Genomic DNA, 25274 nt, shown 5'->3' with positions numbered 1-25274 from the left:
CTCCATGTCTCTTTTCATGTAGTCCAGGGAGGTACATCTCGGGTCATTTACACCCACATGTACAATGACAGGTTCATATTTGCACCTGTTGTTGAAGGACATGAGTGCGTGCGTTATGTGGCAGATCCTAGCGCCTGACAGGTAGCTGACTGTTGCTTTCAACCTAGTGAGTGGGACATCAGTGTGCCTCACTATCGAGTCACCTATGACTAGTGTGTTGGGCGTGTTGTTTTGCCTTAGGGGCTTTGGTTGAGTGGCACACTGTTTAGGAGAGTTATGTGTCTCATGATTAGTGTTGTGTTGCGGTGGTTGAGTGCGTTTCTGCCTTGGAGGTCTCTGCTGTTAGGGTAGATTTTTATTGAGAGCATCAGCGAAGGTGGGTGTGTGGTTTGTGTTTTTATGTAAAGGCAGTGCTGGTGTGTGTTCCATGTGATGTGGTACAAGTGTTGACCTTCTCCTCTTGACCAACTATTCCAGTCTTGGCTGGAGAGTGCGTGGCTTCCAATTTGGATATATAAATGCATCTCTCGCAAGTCTGAGTGTTGGGAGGTAAGAGGAGAGGGTTGTCAGTGTACATGAGGCAGTTGCTACATTGCCTCAGGATGCCCAAGTTCACCAGGTTAACAGAAGAAAGCACAGGGAACTGACCTTTAGACATGCCTGGAGGGGTGGGAATTAATAAGTACTGGAGCTGTTTCCTTGTAGAACGTTTAGTGCTGGTAGCACTTTTCTGTGCTACAATAATTGCTACAAGAAGTCTGGTAAATTGCTAGATTAATAAGCTAGTAAAAGTGCAGGAGAGGAGAGAACTAGTAGATCTAAGGAAAAAAATTGAAGAGCAGACTTTGACAATGCTCAGAAGCTTACAAACAGTCCTGGATACAGCAAATCTGTATCTGGACTAGACTAGTTACAGGAAAGGTGGGAAATGAGCACAAACACGGGCTTTTGCACCAGAAAGTTGAAAGAGAAGGAAAAACTGCCCAAAGGCCAATAAACTACAATTTCTGGGCCAGAAACCACTCCTCTTGTGGTAGATAGGCTACCTAGTGCTTACCACTCCCACTGATAAGCTAGAAGGCTTCCCTCCAACACAGAAAGGCTCGGCGGGCTCAGAAGTTTACATACAGTCCTGGATACAGCAAATCTGCATCTGGACTAGACTAGTTACAGGCAAGGGGCGAAAAGCGCAAATGTGAGCTTTGCTGTTCTTTACTTTACTTATTGTCCTCAGGAAAGGTAAGATGGACTGCACCATGACCATCCGGAACTTGGTCTTTTTATGAACTGGTTTAGCATGTTTAAATCCAGAGATGGTCTGGGATCCTTTGTTTTCTTTGTAACTAAAACGAACCTGGAGTAGACCATGGATCCTATCTGGTCTGATGGGATCTCCTGAAAGACTTGATTTATGAGCAGTTCTGCCACTATATAAGGTTTCTGATTGGGTGGAACATCTGGAGTGACAATTTGGAACTTCTAAAAAGAGAAAGTAATGGCCTCTCGATATGACTCGACACCCAGCTGTTCAAAGTGATGACCTCCCAAGCCTTTCAGTGGAGCACTAGATGACCCCTGACTGCCTCCAGAGGAAAGCAGCCTGGGCAACCCTTCAAGACTGCTGAAAGGACCCACCAGAAAAAGCCCCATGAAAGTCCTGATTCTGCATACCACAAGTCCCATGGGCAGCATCCGTTATAATTTTCCCTCCCCACCCATAGAGAAATCCTCTAGAGGAATGGCCTGAGAACAGAACTGTGAGTTTCTGAAAAAAAGATGCTTACCCCCTTCTGATTCCTTGAAAAGTTCCACTAGTGGGTTGAGAAGTGTATTGCAATAGTGGACAGAGTCTTCCCATCTTGTTCTCTTCCTCATTAGTGTGTCTCTGACCTTGGGCCCTAACAAGAAGAACCCATCAAAAGGAGCACTGATGAAGGACACCTTAAAGAGTCCATGAAATTAAACAAAAACATACAAGCATGGTGCTGTATGACAATTCTGGAGCCTGCTGTTTGAGATACCCCATATGCAGCATTCAGGATAAGTCATAAATACATTGACAATGGAAACCAGGGTAGACAACAGAGTCTCCAGCTGCTTCTGAGTATCTGCAGACTGGTGTGTCTTGACACTTCAGACATAAATGCCCCATTAAAGCCTTGTCAAGTGAGATAACTAATTAAGTATTCTCACTGCAAAAGTAGCTGAGGCATAGGAATGCTTTCCTAATTGTACCAACACCCAATACTCTCTATTCAGGGAGTGAATTGAGGAGCTCTCCTCATAAATCTCCTTCTTGATGGCTGCTGCCACCACAATGGCATCGATGGTTGGATCCTTAGTTCAATGAGGCCTGTCTTGGGGAGTGGGCAAGAACCTTATCCTGCTTTCTACGGATGGGGTTCATTGTGTTACATTCCTTCCACGCCTTCCAGGATACCAGGTCTATAAGGGCATCTGGAGGGGGGAACTACCCAAGGCATGGATGGGCCTATCCCAAAGGCCACCAGAAATACTGACTCCTCCAGACAAACTTTGATGGTCCAGTGTCCACACTGGTGGATTATCTCCAATAAACTGACAAAAGAGACATCATTGTGCAGAGACGTAGGAGAACCCTCTCCTTCCTTGAGGTCATTATCCTCAGTAAGAAATACCTCCAGGGAATCCAAATGTTTCCTCTTACAATTTATCTTCTCAGAAACCTCCCATTTTGACAAAGCCAGGGAGAAGGGGAAAAGTCAGTAAACCCTGCCACAGGGGAAGACTGGAAGATGGCTGACATAGGCTGTCCCCTAGCAGACTGACAACTGGCTGCAGATAATGATGAAAAATGGGAGGAGGTGCCATCAGGAGAAATCAGACACTCTCCCTCAAGGACAGCATCCTTTCTACAATGTCAGAGGCAGAGGCAGACCTCTCAGTTCAGAGGGGCCTGGAACCTAAGGGTATCAAAGAAATCCCCAAACCCGAGGGAGCTGCACCTAGACCTGATGTTGAGATCAGCTCCAGGCCGTCCAAAGTTGAAGCCCTGAATGGAAGCAACAATCCCGAACCAGGAACTGTCGACCCCAACTCAGCAACTCCAGCTTCAACACCACATCTCAAAAGGTCCTGACAACCACAAACAAGTCAGGGTCAAGGCTACCAAGGAAAAGGAAGGAACCAAAGATAGCCACGCCATTGTATCTAACCTGGAAGGTGAAAGTTCAGCCATACTCAAAGACCTTGGGGATCAAAGAGGGTCGAGGGAGAAACCCAGAAGGCTGGACCCGGACCTGAGGGGATAAGGCCTAATTGCATCTGTGTCTGCAAAAAGGACCTCATCAGTAGCTCCAGATCACAGGTTTTGGTGCTGCCCACTGACCTCGATGACTGGACAGAAGGCGCCACCAAGGAGGGCTTAAAAGGTCTATGACAGGAATGTGCTACATGCAGGATCCAAGCCAGAGAGGCTCTGAACCAAAGAGGTGATGGTCATGACTCCAGCAACCAAAGAGGTAGACTGCTCGGAGAAAAAGGGGAAGCTGCCCTACCTGAAGGTGCCCCTTTAACTAAGGGGCATTGTATGCTTGGAGATGGAGACACGATCTTGAAAAATTTGGGGACGGTCAGGACTTTTCGGACCCAGTTTTGAGAGTCAGGGGGGCACCCCAGAGAAAGAAGCAGAACAGCCAGAGGGTAGAAGCCCTTTCATCACTAACTTGAACCTATACTCATTGATAGCCCTAGTGGCAAAACTCTCAAAATGCAGCATCCAGAATTCAGATGTTCCAAACACAAACAGGCATATTTTAAGTGTGCATCCTGGGAGGGCAACTTGTGCCCACAGGAAATGCACTTTTTAAAACCCATTTTCATCTCACTAACACTACTTAACCACAGAAACAACTACAAGGTACAACACACTAACGAAAGTCATACAAAAAGAAGTAGAAGGGAAAAAGGATGACATGACTACAATAAATCTACCTAACTACCTGACTACCCATCTACCTAGAAAGAAAGTGTTGCTGTGTAAAATCTTACCATAACTTTAGATGTCCTTCTCTTCTATATACGGCTGTATTCATAACACAAGGGAGTCCGCCTCTGGTCGACTCTCAAACGTCCAGCCATTTTACAAAAGACAGATGCTACCGCTAGGGTGCATGTGATGTCCCGCGGATGTCGGCCATAAACAGATGCCTAGTACAAAACAGACATCAGCATGCACCTACCTCAGAACTGAATGCCACTGGAATCAGTGACTACAGAGCCCGGATACTCAGGAGTCAGGCAAGTGTCAGGGGGAAGGCAGGGTGGGAAACTATACAGCAGCATACAGAAAAGGACATTTAAAGTTACAGTAAGATTATACACAACACTACTGTGTCCTTCGATTCATATGCTGCTGTATTCAAAACACAAGGGAGAGTGCAAAAGTTCCTGCATTAAGATTTGGGAGGAGGAACAGAAGCATTTTCCACAAACCCATGAATAATGGTTCTGGTAACCCTGCTCTGGCCCTAGTAAAAATGCCCAACTTGTAGTGTTTGGTGAAGGTATGGACAGAGGACCATGTAGCTGCTTCTAAAATGGCAGCTGTATCCAGGCCCTTGAAAAAAAGCTCCAAAGGAGGACACTGCCCTATTGGAGTGTGCGTTTACTGGGAAGGGAAGCCTTCTGCCAGGGGCTGTACAGCAAAAGATGATCATTTTGGATAGATATGGTTTGCTTGGAAAAGTACAGTTGTGTACACTTACCATAAATGTAGATGTTCGAGTGTATTCACTGTTGCAGTCATCACATTTGGGTTATCTGCTTGCACTAGCCGTCAGTCGGCCTGATTATCAAAGTCTTGGGTAATGCGTCGGTTGCTGTCTCATCTTCCGTGACGTCAGGTAGTCAGGGATATAAAGCATGCAGCACACGCCATTACATCACTTTTTCTTGCCCCAGATGTCAGGTGCCCGCCTTACATATATATATATATATATATATATATATATATATATATATATATATATATATATATATATATACATACAAGGTTATGCCTCCAACAAAAAAGCAAATACACCAAAAAGCTTTTAAGTATACTAAAGGAGAATAAAGGTATAGCCAAAAGAAGTCAGGGGCTGGAATGAGGATAACCAGGACTGCAACAGTGAACACACTCTAACATCTACATTTATGTTAAGTGTACACAACTGTACTATGTTCTTTGTGTTTCACTGTTGCAGTCATCACATTTGGGCAGATTCCCAAAGCTAAGGATGGGAGGAGGAATTTAGATAGCATTAGGACCAGCTATAAGGCCCTGCAAGACTGCAGCGGCAAAGCCAGCTCTGGATTTAGAGAAAATTGGCAAATGGTAATGCTTGGTGAAAGTATGTACAGAACTCCAGGTAGCAGCTTCTGGGATGTCTCTGGTAGGAACACCTCTGAGAAAGGCTGTAGAGGTAGATGCAACCCTGGTTGAATGGGGTCTAATCCCCTGTGGGATAGGTTTTCCATGGTGTTTATAGCAGAAATGAATGCAATGGCCTATCCATTTAGAAATGGTTTGCTTTGAAATAGCCTTCCCCTCTGCCCCTGCAGCAAATGCAGCCAGCAGTTGTTCAGATTTCCTTAGAGGTTTAGTCCTGTCAAAGTAAAATCTAAGTTGTCTGTACACATCTAAGGAGTGCAGTATTCGTTCCCCTTTGTTCTGTGGATTAGAAAAGAAGGTTGACAAATGAATGGACTGATTAAGAACCACACTGAAAACCACCTTGGGCATGAAAGAGGGATTGGTCCTGAGGGACACCCTGTCCGCATGAAAGATGACGAAAGGCTCCACTGCCATTCAGATACCCTTCTTGCTGAAGTGATTGCTAAAAGGAAAACTGTTTTCCAAGAAAGAAATTTTAACTCTGCAGTTGCAGCTGGCTCAAAAGGAGGAAGAGTGAGTTTTTCCAATACAAAATTAAGGTCACAGGCTGGAGTTGGGGCTCTCCTGGGTGGTCTTAAGTTTTTGGCCCCTTTGAGGAACTGCTTGAGCAGTGGGTGAGAAAAGAGGGGTGGTTCTGTGTTGTAATGAGCTGAAATGGCTGAGGCATGAATTTTGTTGGAGGAAAAGGAAATGCCCTTGTGAAGCATCTCGGTTAGGTATTGAAGAATCTGAGGTAAACTGGGCGCTGCTGTGGCCATCCCTTGAGTTTGGTTCCAGGCACAGAATCTTTTCCATTTTTCACCATAAGATTTTCTAGTACTAGGCCTCCTTGCCTCCACAATGACATCCAACACTTGTTTACTGTGAGCTGGTAACGGACATATTAGGTAATTAGCCAGGCTCAGGGTTTGAAGCTGGGGGTGCAGAATCTGGCTGTCCTGCTGAGACAGCAGGGCAGGGGTCTGAGGTAGGTGCCATGGAGCCAGCTGTGACACACTGCGCAAGAGGAGGTACCAGTGTTGGTGTGGCCAGTCTGGTGCAATCAGTATCATCCTTGGGTTGTCCCGTTTGATCTTTAGTAGTACTTTGGAGAGGAGAGGCAGAGGAGGAAAGACAAACTGATAGATTTTTCCAGCTGAAGAACAGAGCATCCGCTTTCCAAGCTTGTTTGTGGGGAGTCATTGTGCAGAATTTGTCTAATTGGTAGTTCTGGGGGGAGGCAAAAAGGTCTAGGTCTGGGATCCCCCATTTGTTGATCAACATGTTGAAAATCTTTAGTTCCAGTTTCCACTCGTGTGGGTCCATGAGATTTCTGCTTAGTTCGTCTGCCAGTGTATTTAGTTTTCCTGGCAGGAAATGAGCCTGTAGATGAACCTGGTAGCTCAAGGTTATGTTCCACAGAGCCATGGCTAGTCTGCAGAGAGGGTAAGAATGGGTACCCCCCCTGCTTGTTTATGTACCACATAACAGTGGCGTTGTCAGTCTTTACCATTAATTGTCTTGGAAGAATGTGGTCCCTGAAGGCTGTCAGAGCAATCTGTACAGCTAACATTTCTTTTTGATTGATATGCAGGTGCATTTGACTTGGGTTCCGTTTGCCCTGAATGCACTTCCCTGGCAAGTGAGCCCCCCATCCATAGTCTGATGCATCTGTTGTTAGGGTTTGGGCAGCAGGGGGTAGAGTGAATGGTAGTCCATTGTTTTGGTGGCAGGCCTCTGCCCACCAAAGGAATTCTAACCGTAGGCAAGGTATGATATGAATCATTGCTTCTAGATCCTGAGAATGTTGACACCATAGACTTTTTAGATATCATTGTAATTTCCTCATAAGCAGTCTTGCATATGGAATTAGTAGAATGAACAAGGCCATGAACCCCAAGGCTTGCGTATTTGCATTGCAGAAAGCAGAGGTTTTGTGGCCACTAGTTTGAAGTAGGTTGTCAAGTGAATTTGTTTCTCTGGCGTGAGGAAGGCTATCTGGGAAGTTCTGTTCAAGCTTGCTCCCAGGAATATAATTTGTTGACAGGGTACAAGCTGTGATTTATTTTCGTTTATGGTGTACCCCAGACAAGTTAACACCTTTTGTACAAATGCCAGATGATGCAGAAGTATGTCCTGGCTTGCTGCCTGAATTAGACAATCGTCCAGGTACAGGTATATTTGAATACTTCTTTGCCTGCAAAATGCAATGACTAGAGCTAGGCACTTTGTGAATATGCTGTGCGCAGTAGATAAGCCAAAGGGTAGTGCAGAGAACTGATAGTGCATGCAGCCTGCTTTGAAACGTAGGTATTTTCTGCAAGATTCCCTGACTGGAATGTGCAGGTAGGCTTCCTTTAAATCCAGTGTTGCCAACCAGGCATCTTTACCTATCATGGGAAGCAACTGGTGAAGAGTTAGCATCTTGAATTTTTGAATCACCAAAAAAGCGTTTAGGATAGACAGGTCCAGGATAGGACGCCATGAGTTGTCTTTCTGGGTAGCAGGAAAAGTCTTGAGTAGAAACCTTGTCCCTTTTCCTCTTCTGGTACAGTCTGAATAGCCTTTAATCTTAAGAGAGAGTACTTTCTTTTGAGCCTCTGCCCACTGATTTGGGGGTAGATCTGGCCAACCGTTTGGGATTGGTAACGTGTGGAAGTGAAATCTGTATCCTTGGGAAACTATGTTTAAAACCCATTTGTCCTGGTTAATGAGTTCCCAATTTTTATTTGCACAGCAATCTCTCCCCCTAAAGGAGCAGTCAGTTGAGAAGTGCTTAGAAGTTTTAAAATTAAGTAATTGACAGCTTACCATAGGGGGAGTCTTACTACTCCCCGATTTGGAAGTCGGAGCCCCCCCACTGCTTTGCCCTGTGCGTACCCTGGGACTGAAGCCTGGGTGTTCTGCTGGTTCTGGGTTTGAACTGAGAAGGCCTGGAAGAGGCAGGAAAGGACCAATTGTTTGAGGGCCAATGTCTACTAAATCTAGGAGGCTGCACTTGTAAGAAATCTTTAACAGTTTGCATCGATTTAGCTTTTTCCTCCATTCTTTTAAGAACTTCTTCTGCTTTGTCGCCAAACAGACGGTCCTGAGTTAAGGAAGCATCCAGCATTTAGTTTTAACATGATCTGGCAAAGATTGCTCCTTAAGCCAAGCATGCCTTCTAAGCACAGACCCAGTGACAGCAGCCCTGCAAGAAGCCTCTAGTGAATCAAAATCACATTGCACAGTATGCTTTCCAACCTGTTCATTAGAATGCATTAAATCCTGTATATCAAGAAGTTATGTACTCACCATAACATTCGATGTATGTAGTCCATCTCGCCTCACATTCTTACCCGTGGGTTCAGGAGTCGAATATCGGCTCCGACTCGGCCAAACTTTTCTAGCTCGAAGTCTTTCCATTGGCTGGGCTAAGATGGTATCCCATGCTGCATTGCTCTATATCCCCAGATCTAGATTGCTGCGAACACCAACAGTCATACTCCATGCATAAAGTACAGTTTTGTACCTACCATAAATGTAGATGTCCGAACTGGATAGCATCTGCAGTCATAACAACTGGGTTGTCCTGTCGTCAGGCAGCCCTGCAGTCGGCCGGATTCCAAAGTCCGGGTCCGGCTTCGGCTGATGTCGCACTTCACCCGACGTCATCTCTGCTGGTCTCCGGGTATAAAGGCATCAGCCGACGCCATTTTCTTCAGTGTTTCTTGCCCCAGATGCCAGATGCCCTTCCTGGAAGGCTAATTTTTGGATAAATGCCAATGTTTCCAAAAGGATAGAAGGCAAACTCAGAAAATAAGCATGTATGTACATATATACAAACAAATACACCATAAGAGACTCCCCACTAGCTAGCTATTAAGAGGGTAAATACCTAGGAGTACCACAGAGGGAAGGAGGGAGGGTAATCCTGACTGCAGATGCTATCCAGTTCGACATCTACATTTATGGTAGGTACAAAACTGTACTATGTCCTTCATGGATGCATTTGCAGTCATAACTGGGTAGAATACCATAGCCAACTAAGGGAGGAGGAAAAAATTTAGATTATGGTGTGGTTAGGATCCCTTGCAGCACAGCAGTGGCAAACCCTGCCGGGATCTGGAGTACAAAGGTAAGTTATAATGCTTGGCAAATGTATGCACGGAGGTCCAAGTAGCCTCAATAATGTCCTTGGTTGCCTCACCTGGAAGGCTGTGGTAGTGGCTGTTGCCCTTGTAGAATGAGGCCTTATGTTCTGTGGAATTGGTTTTCCATGGAAGGAGTAACAGAATCGTATGCAATTTCCTATCCATTTGGAGATTGTCTGTTTGGAAATTGCTTTTCCTTCCTTTCCTGTTGCATAGGCTACAAAAAGCTGGTCAGTTTTTCTGCTACTTTTGTTCTGTCCAGGTAGTAGCGTAACTGTCTATGTACATCCAAGGAATGCAGCATTCTTTCCCCTCTGTTTTGTGGGTTGGGAAAGAAGGTAGGTAGGTGGATTGCCTGGTTTAGAGACACTCTGGATATCACCTTAGGCATAAAAGTAGGATTAGTCCTCATGGACACTCTATCTTGGTGGAAGATTAGGAAGGGCTGTACCGCCATTAGGGCCTGAAGTTCAGAGACCCTCCTTGCTGAGGTTATTGCCAGTAGGAAAGCAGTTTTCCACGATAGATGCTGTAGGTCCGCTGTAGCTGCTGGTTCAAAAGGTGCAGTGTCAATTTTTCTAGCACAAAGTTCAAATCCCAAGCTGGCAATGGTGGTTTCCTTGGAGGTTTTACATTCTTGATTCCTCTGAGGAACTGCCTGAGTAAAGGATGTGAAAAGACAGGTGGATCAAAGCTGTATTCTGCTGAAATAGCTGATGCATGTATTTTGATGGAGGAATAGGACAGGCCTGTATGTAGAAGCTCTGCCAGATACTCCAAAATGTTAGCCATATCTATAATTGACACATCTTTTCCTCTTTCAGTGCTCCAAATGACAAACCTTTTCCATTTTCCTGCATAGTTCCTTCTTGTTGAAGGTCTGCGGCTTCAAGGATAATGTCTTTAACCCTTTGGGAAAGTTCTGGGTTAGTTGCTGCTATGTGATGTGCCATGCAGTCAGTTGCAACGTTTTTAGGTTTGGATGCATGATGCTGTAGTTGTTCTGAGTTAACATCAAAGGCATCAGGGTATTGGCCACATGTTGTCCCGAGACATGCTCCTCAGTAATGGGTACCAGTGTTGTCTTGGCCAGTTTGGAGCTATCAGGGTTATCCTTGGACGTTCCTCCTTGATTTTAGTAATACCTTGTGTATCAAGGGAAGAGGTGGAAATGCATATGCTGTTAGACCTTTCCAGCTGAAGGAGCGAGCTAATCCACTTTCCATGCAAGTGGGTGGAATGTCCTTGTGCAGAATTTTTGAGCTGGTGATTGAGAGGGATAGATCTATCTATGGTCTTCCCCATTTCTTTGAGATGGTCTTGAAGATGTCCGGGTGTAGCATCCATTCGTGGGCATCCGATGTGGTTCTGCTCAATATGTCTGCTAGAGTATTGTCCTTTCCCGGTACAAATATTGCCTGTAACTGGATGTTGTAGCTGAGTGCCAGGTTCCAAAGCTCCAAAGTCATTCTGCATAGGGGGTATGAATGAGTGCCTCCCTGCTTGTTGACGTACCACATGACTGTGGTGTTGTCTGTCCTTATCATCAAATGGCCCTCTTTGAGAAAAGGTCTGAAATTTTGGATTGCCAGTTTTACTGCCAGCATTTCTTTTAGGTTGATGTGCAGGTGGAGTTGATCCCAAGGCCCACAATTGCGTCACACAATCATTAGCATTTGTCCCGCATGTGAGCCCCCCTATCCTAGGTCTGAGGCGTCTGTTGTGATGGTCTGGCTTACTTGATAGCTGTGAAAGGGTAGGCCTGGGTTTGACTGGCATGCTTGTGCCCACCATAGGAACTCCTGTTTTAGGCATGGGATTAGTGGAATTTCCGCTTCTAGGCTGTGCCTGTGTTGGGACCATAAATTCCTTAGGTACCACTGTAGTTTTCTCATATGTAGTCTGGCATGTGGAACCAAGATTATGCATGATGCCATGTAGCCCAATGCCTGAAGGACTTTTCTTGCTGTTAACTTGTTCTGTTTTGTTAGAGCCAAGAAGTAAAGAGGGAGTTCTTTTTGTTTTTCTGCGGTTAGGAATGCCATTTGTTTTACAGTGTCCGATTCAGCCCAGGAATGTCCTTGTTTGGGATGGTATCAGCCTTGACTTTTGTAAATTGACTGTGTATCCCAGTGCTTGTAGCAAGTAAATGACCCTTTGTAAATCTGTTGTCAGCTTGCTTTTGTTGTCCCTTGTAGCAGGCAGTCGCCCAGGTATGGATAAATTTGTATTCCTGTAGTCTGCAGTGAAGATTACTGATGCCAGGCATTTTGTGAATACTCTGGGCAGTAGATAAGCCAAAGGGCAATGCTGAGAATTGATAATGCTCTGATCCTGCAAGAAATCTGAGGTATCTTCTGCAAATTGGTCGAATGGGGACGTGCAGGTATGCCTCCTTGAGATCTAGAGTTACCAGCCAACACTCCTTGCCCAGCATGGGAAGAAGTTGCTGTAGGGTCAGCATTTTGAATTTTGGGACAATGATGTATGTATTTAAGGTGGACAGGTCGAGAATAGGTCTCCAACTTTTTCCTTTCTTGGAACTAGGAATAGTCTGGAGTAAAATCCTTTGCCTTGTTCTGTTATTGGCACTCTTTCCACAGCTCTCATCTTTGCTAATTGCATTATCTGCTGTAGAGCTTCTGTTTTTTGATTTGGAGGCAGGTTTCGTGATTCCTCTTTGACTGGTAGAGTGTGAAAGTGGAACCGGTAACCTTGGTCTATGGTTTGCAAAATCCACTTGTCTTTTGTGATGTATTGCCAGTTTTTCAAAAATAAGGTTAATTTTCCGCCTAATGGAGCTGCTATTTGTTCCCTGGTAGGCGGATGTAGAGTTAAGTCACTGTGATTGTGCTGTTGTAGTAGTAGTGGCTGAGTCTGTGCCTCTGTTATTACCTTGCCACTGTCGTCCTCTGTAGGCACCTCCTCTGGGTTGGTTTCTGCCTCTGGAACGTCTATTCCTGCCCCTTTGGGATCTTGTGGAGTCAGGAAAGGACCAATTTTTAGCAGGCCAGTTCCTGCTAAACCTTGGGGGCTGAACCTGCAAGAAATCTTTAACTGTTTGAACAGATTTTGCCTTTTCTTCCATTTTCTTCATAACCTGCTGGGCAGGTGTACCAAACAAACTGATCTTATCCATAGGAGCATCTAATAACTTAGATTTAACATGATCCGGTAGGACTTGTTCCTTCAGCCATGCATGTCTTCTTATCACTGTGCCAGTCATGGCTGATCTAAATGAAGCCTCCAGTGCATCATAGCCACATTTTAAGGAATGGTTACTAACCTGTTGTATGTTATTTACCATTTCTAATACATATTTCTTATCTATAGAGTCGTCAGAGGATAGTTTTTTAGTTAACTGATCAAGCATAAACTCTTGGTATTGTATCATGAAACTGACAGTTTAAAGCTCTAGCTGAGAGAGTAGCTGAGGTATAAACTTTTTGCCCCATCTGTCTAAGGACCTGGCTTCCCTTTCAGAAGGAATAGGGTTTTTGCTGTGGTCGAGGCTACTGCCTTAGGCCCCTGGGATATAGTTTCGGGTCTGCAAGAGGGGCCTTGTATAGGTGATGATGCGTGTCTGGTACCCTGTAAAATCTGTCTGGTTTGGCAGGGGCTGGTAAGGAATCTGGTGCAGAGCAGACATCATTAAAGGCATCGCCCACAACAGGGAGGACAGGAGGTATAGCTAAGGGCCTGTGTTGTGGAAGGTGCAGAAAGGTCCTAAGTCTTTTTCTGGAATCTGAGAAATCCTGTTGCTGCCATTGGAATTGTTCTCGCATGGCATGTAAGGTTTCAAAGGAGAATTCTTCTGGTGGAGAAGCAGCTGGAATGGATTCTTCAGCATCTGAGTCTTCATAATTGGAGAAAGGAGCCTCTGGCTGGTCTGTAATATCTGAGTCATCCGAGAATCATCAGAGGACACAGGCTCGGGGCTCTGCCCTAGTCTCTTCTGGGGGCTGAGAGGCCCTGTCTGGGTGAGATTGAGATCCCTAATTAAGGATATTAAATCTTCTGCCAGAGTAAGCATTTGTGAACTAGAAGTAGGCCTGGTTGAGGGGGGTTTAACAGGCACTGATTTAGTAGACTTGGCTGCTTTAGCCCTGGCAAAGGCCTTAATGGACATGGCTGCAGGAGGCCTAGCAGCACCACGTGCTGGGGTAGAGACATCCAAAGGGATGGTGTCTGATAATTCACTAGAAGCCACTGTAGTAGGTAAAAATTCAGAGGCCGATTCAAGTAAGGTAGCAGGAACCTCAGAAGTAGTCAAAGATTCAGCTGTGCTTTGAACAGTTTTCTCGGTTTCACTTTGGTTTGCTTCACCATGGTTTTGGCGAAACCGTGGACCGCGAGTGTCGGTCTTTTCTTTCTTAACAATTTGGGTAGTCGGAGGATCCGACGGCATAATGTAAGCAAATTCTGAACGAAAAACTGTTCAGCAAACTCCGACCGACGCCTGGGTTGAAGGAAGCACAGGCGAACAGGCTGCTACGTCGTGGTCTGGGCCTAAACAAGGCAAACAGTAAGAGTGGAAATCTTTATGAGGTATTTGTTTCCCACAAGTTAAACAGTTATTGACTTTTTCTGACATCGGCTGAGGCAAGAAAGAGTCCCCAACGGGTACTTAGCTTTTAGAAGTCTTCAAGTAGTATTCGTAGTAGAAATCTCTGGATCCGACCGACCGCACTGCGAACAGCTTCTGCAGAAAATGGCGCCGGCTGATGCCTTTATACCCGGAGACCAGCAGAGATGACGCCGGGTGAAGTGCGACATCAGCCGGACCCGGACTTTGGAATCCGGCCAACTGCAGGGCTGCCTGACGACAGGACAACCCAGTTGTTATGACTGCAGATGCATCCATGAAGGACATCAACACCCAAGGAAAGGAAGAACAAACCAAGAGTGAAGGGAGCGCTGAAAACCAGTCCTAACCTCCAGATCCTCCAGGAAGGGGGAAGGTTGGGGGGGGGGGAGTAAGAATGTGAGGCGAGATGTACTACATACATTGAACGTTATGGTGAGTACATAACTTCTTGATGTTATGTAGTCCAATCTCGCCTACATTCTTACCAGTGGGACAGCGTCCCCAGCACCTAAATCCTGGGAGGCTCAGTGGAAAATACTCCTGAGCACTGTGGAAGCAAAGGAAGACCTGCCTCTAAATACCACGTCCAACTTGTAAGGAGTAACAAAACTGTGAGGAGATGCCCAAGTAGCTGCAGCACAAATATCATCCATAGACAATCTGGCCTGATAGGCTGTAGATACAGACTTAGTAGAGTGAGCCTTGACCGGGAACGGTAGATCTTTACCCCCTGAAGAATAAATGAAAGAGATGCAACTGGATATCCACCTGGACAGAGTGATTTTGGAGACAGGAGACCCAATTCTGTTTTCCGAAAAAGAAACAAACAACTGATCAGATTTTCTGAGATCTTTGGTTCTGCGCAGATAAAAACATAACTGTCTGTGTACATCCAATTGATGAAATTTAAATTATGCCTTGTTTGAGAACTGGGGAAAAAACACTGGCAACTCAATAGATTAATTAACATTAGTGATAGACGCCACTTTGGGAAGAAAGGAAGGGTTCGGTCTGAGAGAAACCCTGTCCTTATGAAAAATCAAGTATGGGGGTTTTATAGAAAGAGCTTGAATCTCTGAAACATGTCTGGCTGATGTGATGGCTACTAAAACGACAGTCTTCCAGGTCAAGAATTTTAAATCACAAGTAGCTGCAGGTTCAAAGGGTGATGAAGTAAGAGCCTGTAGAACAAAGTTTAAATCCCAAGGCATGATAGGTTCCGAAAAAGGACGGCGGAGTAACAGAGCGCCCTTCAGGAAAGCCTTACAGAGTCTGTGAGCCATCAGGCTAGGCTCATTAGCAACATGAAAGTTAGAAATCGCTGCCAATTGGACCTTTATGTTGGCGGATGCTGAGCCCTGATGAAAAAGCATAGACAAGAACTCCAAAACAGAAACAATTGGAGCTGTGTAAGGGTCAATCCCTTGGGTATGAGCCCAGACTGAAAATCTCTTCCATTTGCTGGAATAAATCTTCCTAGTAGAGGGCTTATGAGAGGAAGATAAAATATGAACTACCTCCAGTGAAAAATGATGAAGCCTAACTAAGGACGGAAGTGGAGTAGCCAGGCTGCCAACCGAAGGGTCCGCAGAGAAGGATGGAGCTGCCCTGACATGTGTGTCAGTAAATCTGGTTGTGGGTCCAGAATCCAAGGTACGTCCACGATGTAGGGATGGAGAAAAGGGAACCAAACCTGACGAGGCCAGTGTGGGACAATCAGAATCATTCTGCTTCCCAAGGATTGCGCTTTCTGAATCACTTTTGACAGCAAGGGACCCGGAGGAAAGGCATATAGCAGACTGGAGGGCCAATCGTGGACTAGAGCGTCCCTGGGTGACTCCCCCTGAGGGGGGATCAACGTGAAGTAGCTGCTGCATTTGTCATTGAGGGGGCTGGCAAAAAGGTCGCAGCAAGGCTGGCCCCATCTGCGGAAGATCCGTTCCACAACTAGATGGTTCAGGGACCACTCGTAAGGCATCAGAATTGCTCTGCTTAGCCTGTTGGCAATCACGTTGGACTTCCCCGGAATGTGCGTTGCCACCAGAAAACATTGGGAAGACACTGTCCACTGCCACACTCGCATGGCCTCTCTGCACAAGGGATACGACTTGTTTCCTCCCTGCTTGTTCAGATACCACACTACTGACATATTGTCCGAGTGCACTGAAATAGTCCCAGAGAGGGAGAAAGCTCTGAAGTGCCTGCAACGCAAGTAGCACAGCTCTCATCTCCAGGATATTGATATGCAAATGTATCTCGTGCTCTTGCCACGTGCCTTGGACTGTCCTGCCTAGATAATGCCCCCCACCCCATCTGGGAGGTGTCCGTGGTCACCGTGGCAATAGGGGGAGACTGAGCGAAGGTTTTCCCCGTGTCCACATTGTTGGTGCAAAGCCACCAACTGAGATCCTGTTTGCACCTGTCCGTGAGTAAAATAGGGTGAGAAAGTGGAAGCGTTTGGAGAGACCACTGAGCAAAGAGGAGCCATAGAAGGATCCTCATGTGTAATCTTGCTAGAGGGACTAACATAATTGTCGCAGCCACAGTCCCAAGGAGTTGGAGAACCCTTCTTGCCTTCACTCTTCTCAGAGGGAGCAGGGCATGAACTTGTTGCTGTAAGGCTCTGATTCTTTCCTGTGGTAGAAACGCCCACATTTGAACGGTGTCTAGTTCTGCACCTATAAAAATGACACACTGTGAGGGCAACAAGGCAGATTTTTCTCAGTTCAATGTTATGCCCAACTGCTGACAGAGAGTGATGGTGGCATCCCTGGTCTGAATTAGTAGATGCCTGGTGGTGGCAGTGAGGAGCCAGTTGTCAAAATAAGGAAACACTTGGAATCCTTGACGTTTCAGGTGAGCCATCACCACCACCATACATTTGGTGAACACCCTGGGGGCTGTGGTGAGACCAAAGGGCAGGGCTCGAAACTGAAATGAAAATGACTGGCTCCCAGCCGGAAGAGTAGGTGACTACTGGATGCCCTGTCCATTTTGATATGGTAGTAAGCATCCTTGAGGTCGATGGAGCACATCCATACTTCTTTTCCCAATAATGGGAGAATTGACTGCAATGTGACCATACGGAACTTGGACTTTTGTACATGGTTGTTCAATCGGCCGAGATCCAATATGGGTCTCAGGTCCCCTGTTCTTTTTGGCACCAAAAAGAATCTTGAGTAAGTCCCTAATCCGATCTGGTCTGAGGGGGAAATGCTGGTTGGCTCCTTTTTCTAGCAACTTTGAGACCTCTGAAGCCGTGTAATCCCTTTGACTGGGTGGAACGTCCGGGATTTTCCTGACTGGAGGGGGATCTGACGAAAAGGGAATGACAACCTCCGGAAATTATTCGTAAAACCGATTGGTCCTGGGTGATGTTTTGCCAGGCCTCTGGATATAACGATATTCGACCCCCGACTGGCTCCGGAAACGCACAGTCGGGCCTCCCATCAGGAGCGATGATAGGGAGAACCGCAAAAGGAATTGCGGTCTCCTGAGTTGCGGGGACCTCCTCTGCCTCTAGGGTGGCGTCTTCCTGAATAACCTCCCGCTCCTCTGCCTCTGGAGGGGGGCTCACCTTGTGCACCGGGAAAAAACCTCTGTGATTTTTTGAATCACATTTTTCCACCCCTCTGGGCCTTGGGATAAGGCCTAGAGTGAAGGGAAAAACGGACCCCTACAGCACACAGAGTTTTTCCCTCCTGCTCGCACCTGGTGAGGGTGTCTTCCACCTTGGTTCCGAACAAAGAGGAACCATCAAAGGTGGCGTCGGTGAATGAAGACTTGAAGGCCTCCGCAAAATGACAAAGGCGCATCCAGGCCTGCCTCCCTAGGGCGACTCCTGAGCTTGCTGCCCTACTCGCTCCCTCGGCTGCATATGAAATCAGCCTCATGGAGGAGTTAACGATGGAATTGAGGGTAGGCATCTGGGCGTTAACCGTCTGGGCCACCGCCTCAGAAACGTTACCCGTGACAGCATCTCCAAGCTCCGTGAGGAGATCTCTCTGGAGCTGTGTAAAGTGAGATAAGTAGTTCAGCGACCGTAAGGTAAAGGTCGCTGAAAAGGGGGTATGCTTCCCGTACCGGTCCATGGTCCTAAACTCCATGTTAGGAGGATGGACGGAGGAAGAAGTCTCGGCTAATTCCTTTTGGGTGGCCGCTGCCACCACCATGGCATCTACAGGGACTCCCCTTGAACAAAATTCCTTACCCGGCGGAGCAGACAGAAATTTATTGGGTCTCCTGGGGCAGGTTCCACAGAATCAGGGTTCTCCCACACCCTCCAACAAATCAAATCCAGGAGCTCGTTGAAGGGTGGGGACACCTAGGAGGCGGAGAGATGAGCACCAAAGGCCTTCAGGAAGACCGACTCCTCCTCGGAGGGAGCTTTGGATGGCCAGTCACCTCTTTGTTTCAATATCTCTAGGATATCAGATAAAGAAACATCCTCAGAGGATGACTTGGGGGACCCCTCCGATTCCTCGAGGTCAGTATCTGAGGTGGGAGACTCATCCTGGGAGTCTATGTGCTTCCTCTTGCACGTTTTCTTTCTAGGGGGCTCCTCAAACAAACACTCTGAGGGGCCCTCAGAAACTTGCGGACCACTCGTGGGGGTACCCTGAGGCCTTGGGGCTCCGCTGTCTAAAGATAGGTGGTGATCAGACACCCGCACTGGAGTGGCAGGGTACAGAATGACTGACCCGCATGATGTCGCTGACGATCTGGCCAGCGCACTCCGCATGGCCTCAAAGGCTGCACCCCCCGAATCCGAAGAACGACCAGCCTCCGAGGCCACGACAGGAGTCTGGGTTCCCCGAGCCGAAGCACCGAGAGGGAGAATAGGAACCAAAAGCTGTCCCGAGGCCTCTCCCTCGGGCCCAACTGAAGAATCCAGAGTCCTGAATCCCGTGGACGGCGCCGACGGGGTTGGAGCGGACGTCAGCACCGATAAGCCAGAAGGGGCCATCGGAACAGACTTGAAAACATCACACGGAGCCAAGCACTCCGGCTCCGAAGGCTGGGATGAGCTCGGAGGAGGAAGAATCAAAGTAGGTTGCAGGATGGGCTCTGGAGCCGACTGGGACAGAGCCGAGAACAATTTAGCCAAAACCGGTGACTGAAGGAGTCTCTGCACCACCCTATCAACATTCACATCTGATAGTGTCCTGGAGGATTTGGAGGACAGGGAGGGAGATCGAGATCTCCTCTCAGGTGATACTTGCCTGATACTGGGCGATCGGCTCCGAATAGGTTCCAATATAATTGGAGCCGATGCCAGTTCCATCATCACTGACACTTCCTGCGGCCCTGAGGACAGTGGAGCTGAGGATGTCGAAGCTAATTTAATTACTTTCTCCGGAAGCTCCGAGGAGACTGACGGAGCCAGAGACCTCTTTTTTGATTTAGTAGATCTAGGTTTAGAGCTGGAAGCAGATTCCAGACCCTCTTCAAACGAGGGTTTCAAAAGTCCCTTCAGAATTAACTTATTCTTTCTTTCCTGAAGTACCCTAGGACTGAATGCATGACAGAAGCTGCAAGACTCCTGCAGATGGATTGTTCCCAGACAATAAACACATACCGAATGCCCATTGGTAATGGACATTTTATAGCCACACTTTGAGCATTTCTTAAAGCCCAAGGGCTTGTGCTCCTTCGAATCTTTAGACATCTTAAGAAAATACCACAATCACCAAGACAAAGATCACAGGTACTGAACCGACTGGCGAACAACAGTCACAAACGCACCACACTGAGCGTGGGAAAAATTACCACTAACCAACTTTAACAAAACAATCCTCTGAAACACACACACACAAATGGGACTAAGACTAAAACCTCTAATTTAAATGGTTTTAGACCAACAGTAAAACACACACGAAGGGGACTAAGACTAAAACCTCTAATTTAAACGGTTTTAGACCAGAAGTTAGAAAAAACAGGGAAGCAAGGGGACAGACTAGGTCCTCTAACTGAAACGGGCCTAGCCCGTTGAAACAGCTAGTGGGATACCACAAAAACAATCACACACACACACCAACATTTTTTTATAAACACCACCAAACTAGGAATAGCTATTAAAATAGCTTTTGTTTGTAATAAATTCTCTCAGGAAGAAGAAAAAAGGTACTTAGCCACAGTCAAGAGCGAGACCACGTCCGAGCTACACGAGCAGCAAATGAGATCTGGGTTATAGAGCAATGCAGCATGGTATAGCATCTTAGCCCAGCCAATGGAAAGACTTCGAACTAGAAAAGTTTGGCCGAGTCGGAGCCGATATTCATCTCCGAACCCACGGGTAAGAATGTAGGTGAGATTGGACTACATAACAGCCTTATTTTCAGCACAATCAGGAATCAACATAATTTTCTGTTTAAGCAATCCAATAATATGCTGCTGATACTTTAACACATGAAATTGGCAATTTAAGGCCCTGATGGCCAAGGTTGCAGAGGTGTATACCTTCTTACCCCATCTATCCAGGGCCCTGGAATCTCTATCAGAGGGGGTAGGATTTTTGGCAGTAGTAGCCTTAAAACCCTTGGGTCCCTGTGAAATGGTCTGAGGATCCGCAGTAGGATTTTTTAAAAAGGAACTTGTGAGAATCAGAAACCCTGTAATATCTATCAGGTTTTCTGGGAGCAGGAGGTAAAGAATCAGGGGCCAAGCTAGATTCCAAAACGGCATCGTCAACAATGTCCAGCACAGGAGGGACAGCTAAAGGCCTGTGTTGGGGCAGTAGTAAAAAATCTCTAAACCTCTTTTTAGAATCAGAGTAATCCTTTCCCAGTTAAAATGCTCCCTAAGAGTATGCAAGGTTTCACCAAAAGAAAACTCCTCTGGGGGAGAAGCAGAGGGAATAGAGTCCTCTGCATCAGAATCCTCATAGGTAGATGAGGGTAAATCCTTGTCAGAGGAGACAGAAATTTCAGAATCCTGGTCAGAAGTATCATAAGCAAATTCAGTCCTAGGTCTCTTAGAGGGGGAAGGTTGGCTTCCCCTGATTAAAGTAATAAGGTCTTCAGCCATTCTTATCATTTGTTTTTTAGGCATAGAGGCCTGACCATGCGGTCTGTGCGTTGGTTTCCTAGGCATGATTCAAGTTTTAGGCCTAGAAGAAGAAGATGGCGTTGGTTTAATATGCAAGTCAGTAGGCCTGAATATACCCTCAGAAGCCGGTGCCTGCACAGCGGCTCCGGACCCATCCAAGGTAGAGACATCCGCAGGTTCCACAGTTGAAGCATCTCGCGGCATATCGGACTCCGAATGGGTCTCAGTAGAGGCCTGCGAATCTGAAGTAGCGGTGTCAGGGGCTGCGAAAGCGCCTCACTGAGTACCGGCGAACTGGCAACTAGCTTAGGAGAATCGTCAGCAGCTTTGGACCTAGGTGGCCCGACTCTGTCTTTGCCTTTGTGTTTTTTAGGAATGTCGGTAGTCGGATGGCTTACCGAAGACATATCTGGATAACTGAACCGAGTACCAAAATATTTAGAAGTGAAAATGTACCGACAAATAGTTTGTGGTTTAAATAAGGCACAAAACAGACAGCGAGGTATGTCATGGTCAGAGCCTAGGCAAGGAATACAGTACGAATGAAAATCTTTATGAGATATTTGCTTTCCACAAGAAATACAATTATTGACTTTTACTGACATCGGTTTAGAGCAAGAAAAATTTCTCCAATGGAGTACTTAGCTTTAGTTGAAGACTTTGGTTCTGAAACTCGAAAACGAAAATTTCAGGAGCTGGCCGACCAGCACTTGCGAACTGCTTCTGCTTCGGGCACCGCACGGCAAGAAAGACTGATGTAATGGCGTCGGCTGCATGCTTTATACCCCTGACTACCTGATGTTACAAAAGATGAGACAGCAACCGACGCAGGACCCAAGACTTTGATAATCAGGCCAACTGAGGGCTACTGAAAGCAGATAACCCAAATGTGATGACTGCAACAGTGAAACACGAAGAACATCAGGGTGTCCCAGGACTCTTGGGTGGTAAGAGACAAAAAGCCTGTCTGACTTACTGATGGGCTTGGTCTTGGCCAAACAGTATCTAAGCTGTCTGTGAACATCTAGAGAATGCAGTATCCTTTCAGCTGGGTTTCGAGGTGAAGCAAAGAAGGTGGGTAGGTTGACGGCCTGATTTAGGGACAGCTCATTGACCACTTTTGGCATGAAGGCTGGTTTGGTAAGCAAACACACCCTGTCTTTATGGAAAATAGTTAATGGATGGGAGGCCATAAGTGCTTGTAGTTCTGAAATCCTTCCAGCTGAAGTAATGGTCAACAAGAGTGTAGTTTTCCATGTACAATGTTGGAGAGAACAGTCTTTGAATGGCTCGAAGGGTGGTAGTGTCAATTTCTCCAGTACAAACTTAAGAGCCGAAGGAGGTGGAATGGTCTTTCTTGGGGGTCTGAGGTGCAGAACCCTTTTTAGAAAAACTTTAACTTCCAGCCTAGAAGCTAAAAGTGGGGGTGACAGGCAGGCATGCTGAGATGGCAGACAGATGAGTCTTGACAGAGGAATAAGACACTCCAGACTTCATCAATTCACACAGGTAGTACAGGACCACTGGAGGTTCTACCACCAGTGGTTGTAAGTTGTATTTTTGACACTATGTAGAAAATCTCTTCCATTTTGCTAGGTATGATTTTTTTGGTATTTGTTTTTCTGGCCTCCTTCAAAACCTGAAGCACATCCTCTGTGTAAAGGTGTCTAAAGGGAATCAATGCCTTATCACCCACAGTGCAAGGCTCAGACTGGACAGTTGTGGGAGTATGAACGTTCCCCTCTCCTGTGTGAGCAGGTCCATCCGTTGGGGTAACTTGTGGTGATTGCCCTTGGCTAGATTGCCAAAAGGAAGTCACCAACAAGATTTGAGGTTATTCTTTCTGAATTTTCAGCAGAACTTTTTATATGAGAGGGAAGGAGGGGAATGCATAAGCGTACATCCCATTCCAAGGGAATGAGACAGCTTCCACCCTCCATGCTTCGGGGTGATGTACCCTGGAGCAGAAAGCTGGAAGCTGTCTGTTCATGGGGGAGGAAAACAGATCCACATCCAGAATACCCCATTGGTGGACCAGATCCAGGAACACATCCCTGTTTAGCATCCATTCGTGAGATAGGGTCATGGTCCTGCTTAGAGTATCTGCCATCACATTGTCTGCTGAGGGTGTTTAGACAGCTTGGATGTTCACTTGTCTCTCTAGGGCAGTTTCCCATGCTTGTAGGGCCAACCTGCACAGGAGGTAGGAACCTGATCCCCGTCCCTCCGTTTGTTGATGTACCACAGCACAGTGGTATTGTCTGTGTACCACCTCAGCGTGCCTGGTTGGAGATGATTCTTGAACATTTGTAGGGCTAACATCAGGGCTCTCATTTCCTTGATACTGATGTGCTGTTTCTGTTGTGTGGGGGTCCATGTGTTTCTCAGTCTCCATTCTCCCAAGGTTGCCCCCCAACCTGTGTCTGAAGCATCTGTGAAAAGGTCCCGTTTGGGGGGCAGGCCTGGGTTGACCTTTATCTGGGCTATCCACCAATATAATTCTCAGGAAAGGCATGGAAGCATTGGAACCATGAAGTCCAGGGGGTGCAGATGTTGCTTCCAGGCTGTTCTCAAGTACCACTGGAACTTCCTCATGTGAAGTTTTGCAAGGGTAACCATGGGGATGATGAAGGCTATGAATCCCAGGAGCCTGAGAAACTCCCTGGCTGATATGGCTTTTAGGGGGAGTAATTCGTTGAAGTAAGTTGCGAGAGATGCATTTTTTTCTGGGAGAAGACAGGCCATCATTTTTCCTGTAGGATCCCGCACCCCAGGAACACATGATCCTGGGAATGTATCAGGGATGATTTTTTGGAGATTTACAGTGAACCCCAGACTTCTCAAGAGGGAAATGAAGTCTAGGTGTTGTAGTACCATTGAAACTGACAGGGCCTGAGTCAGGATATCATCTAGGTTGGGGAAGGGTTGGATTCCCCTTGTCCTGGCAAAAGCCATGACTGGTGCCAGGCATTTTGTAAGCACTCAGAGCCGTAGATAGACCAAATGGCAAAGTACAGAACTGATAATGTGCAGAACCCACCAAGAAGCAGACACATTTCTTGAAGAAGGGATGGATTGGGATGTGCAAGTAGGCATATTTTAGATCCAAGGATACTAAGAAGGCCTGGGGAAAAATCAGGGGAAGAAGGGTAGGAAGAGTGAGCATCCGAAAAGAGGATACTTGGAGGAAGGTGTTGAGATGGGATAAATCCAGGATTGGTCTTCAGGGACCTTCTTTCCTGGGAACCAGGAACACCCTAAAGTAAAATCCTTTTCCTCTTGTATATGTGGGGACTTCTTGAATTGTTCCTTGATCGAGGAGCTCCTGAATAACCGGGGGAAAGAGGCCAGTTGTTCTCGAGGAGGTTGAGGAATACCTTTGGGAGTAGTTTTTTTCTCCCATGTCATGAAGTATCCCTGTTGTACTAGAGAGGACCCAAGAGTCCTGGGTAACCTGTTTCCAAGCTAGTAGGGAGAGAGAGAGAGAGATGCATGGAAAGTGGGGTGTCTGGATCTAAGTGCCTGGTAGTCACAGGCTATCAGGCTTGCCCTTAAAGGGCTGTTTGGTAGCAGGAAGAGAGTGCGCAGACCTGGAGGAGGACTGTTTCCTGGAGTCCTTTTTGCTTTTGGCTGACATCTCTCTGGTAGGCCTTCTCACAAAGGTTTTGGCAGGGTAGTTTCTTTGGAAGCATGGAACCGGGGAGACAAAAATATGTCTCGAATCCTGTAGCTCCTTGCCCTTCACTTGGAGGGGCCTTGAAGAGGTCAGCAGCTGCTGAACCAAATAAATCATTACTGTCTAGGGGTGCGTCCAAGAGTTTAGACTTGATGTCATCAGGGAGAGGCTGCAACCTATGACAAGAGTATCTCCTAATGACAGACCCTGAAGCTGCAGCCCTAGATGAGGCCTCTACTGCATCATAACTGCACTTTGAGTGTTTGGTTACCTGAGTGCAGGAGTTCAACAGGGTAGATGTTTTAGCCTTGGCTGGGGAGTCAGGGAGGTCTCCCAGTTGTTTTGTCACATCAGCCAGCACAGTCAGGGAGTATTTGGCCATGTGGGTTTGGTAGTTAATTGCTCTTATTGCTTGCATAGCAGAAGTATAGACTG

General features: G+C 46.6%; 1 protein-coding gene across 1 annotated transcript in view; it reads right to left on the bottom strand.

Annotated features, from left to right (window-relative positions):
• The window catches only part of LETM1 (leucine zipper and EF-hand containing transmembrane protein 1), a 1101007-nt gene that overhangs the window by 363118 nt on the left and 712615 nt on the right, over positions 1-25274 (bottom strand). Inside the window, exons 9-11 of the mRNA XM_044062295.1 lie at positions 24279-24321; positions 19101-19124; positions 2062-2097 (exon numbers count right to left, since the gene is read on the bottom strand). Of these exons, the coding sequence (XP_043918230.1) occupies positions 2062-2097; positions 19101-19124; positions 24279-24321 (103 nt within the window). The remainder of the gene's footprint in view (positions 1-2061; positions 2098-19100; positions 19125-24278; positions 24322-25274) is intronic.

Source organism: Protopterus annectens, chromosome 2.part1 (assembly GCF_019279795.1).
Source record: "Protopterus annectens isolate FY-2018-M chromosome 2.part1, PAN1.0, whole genome shotgun sequence".
Lineage (NCBI taxonomy): Eukaryota > Metazoa > Chordata > Ceratodontiformes > Protopteridae > Protopterus > Protopterus annectens.
This window is presented reverse-complemented; position numbering and strand designations above follow the sequence as displayed.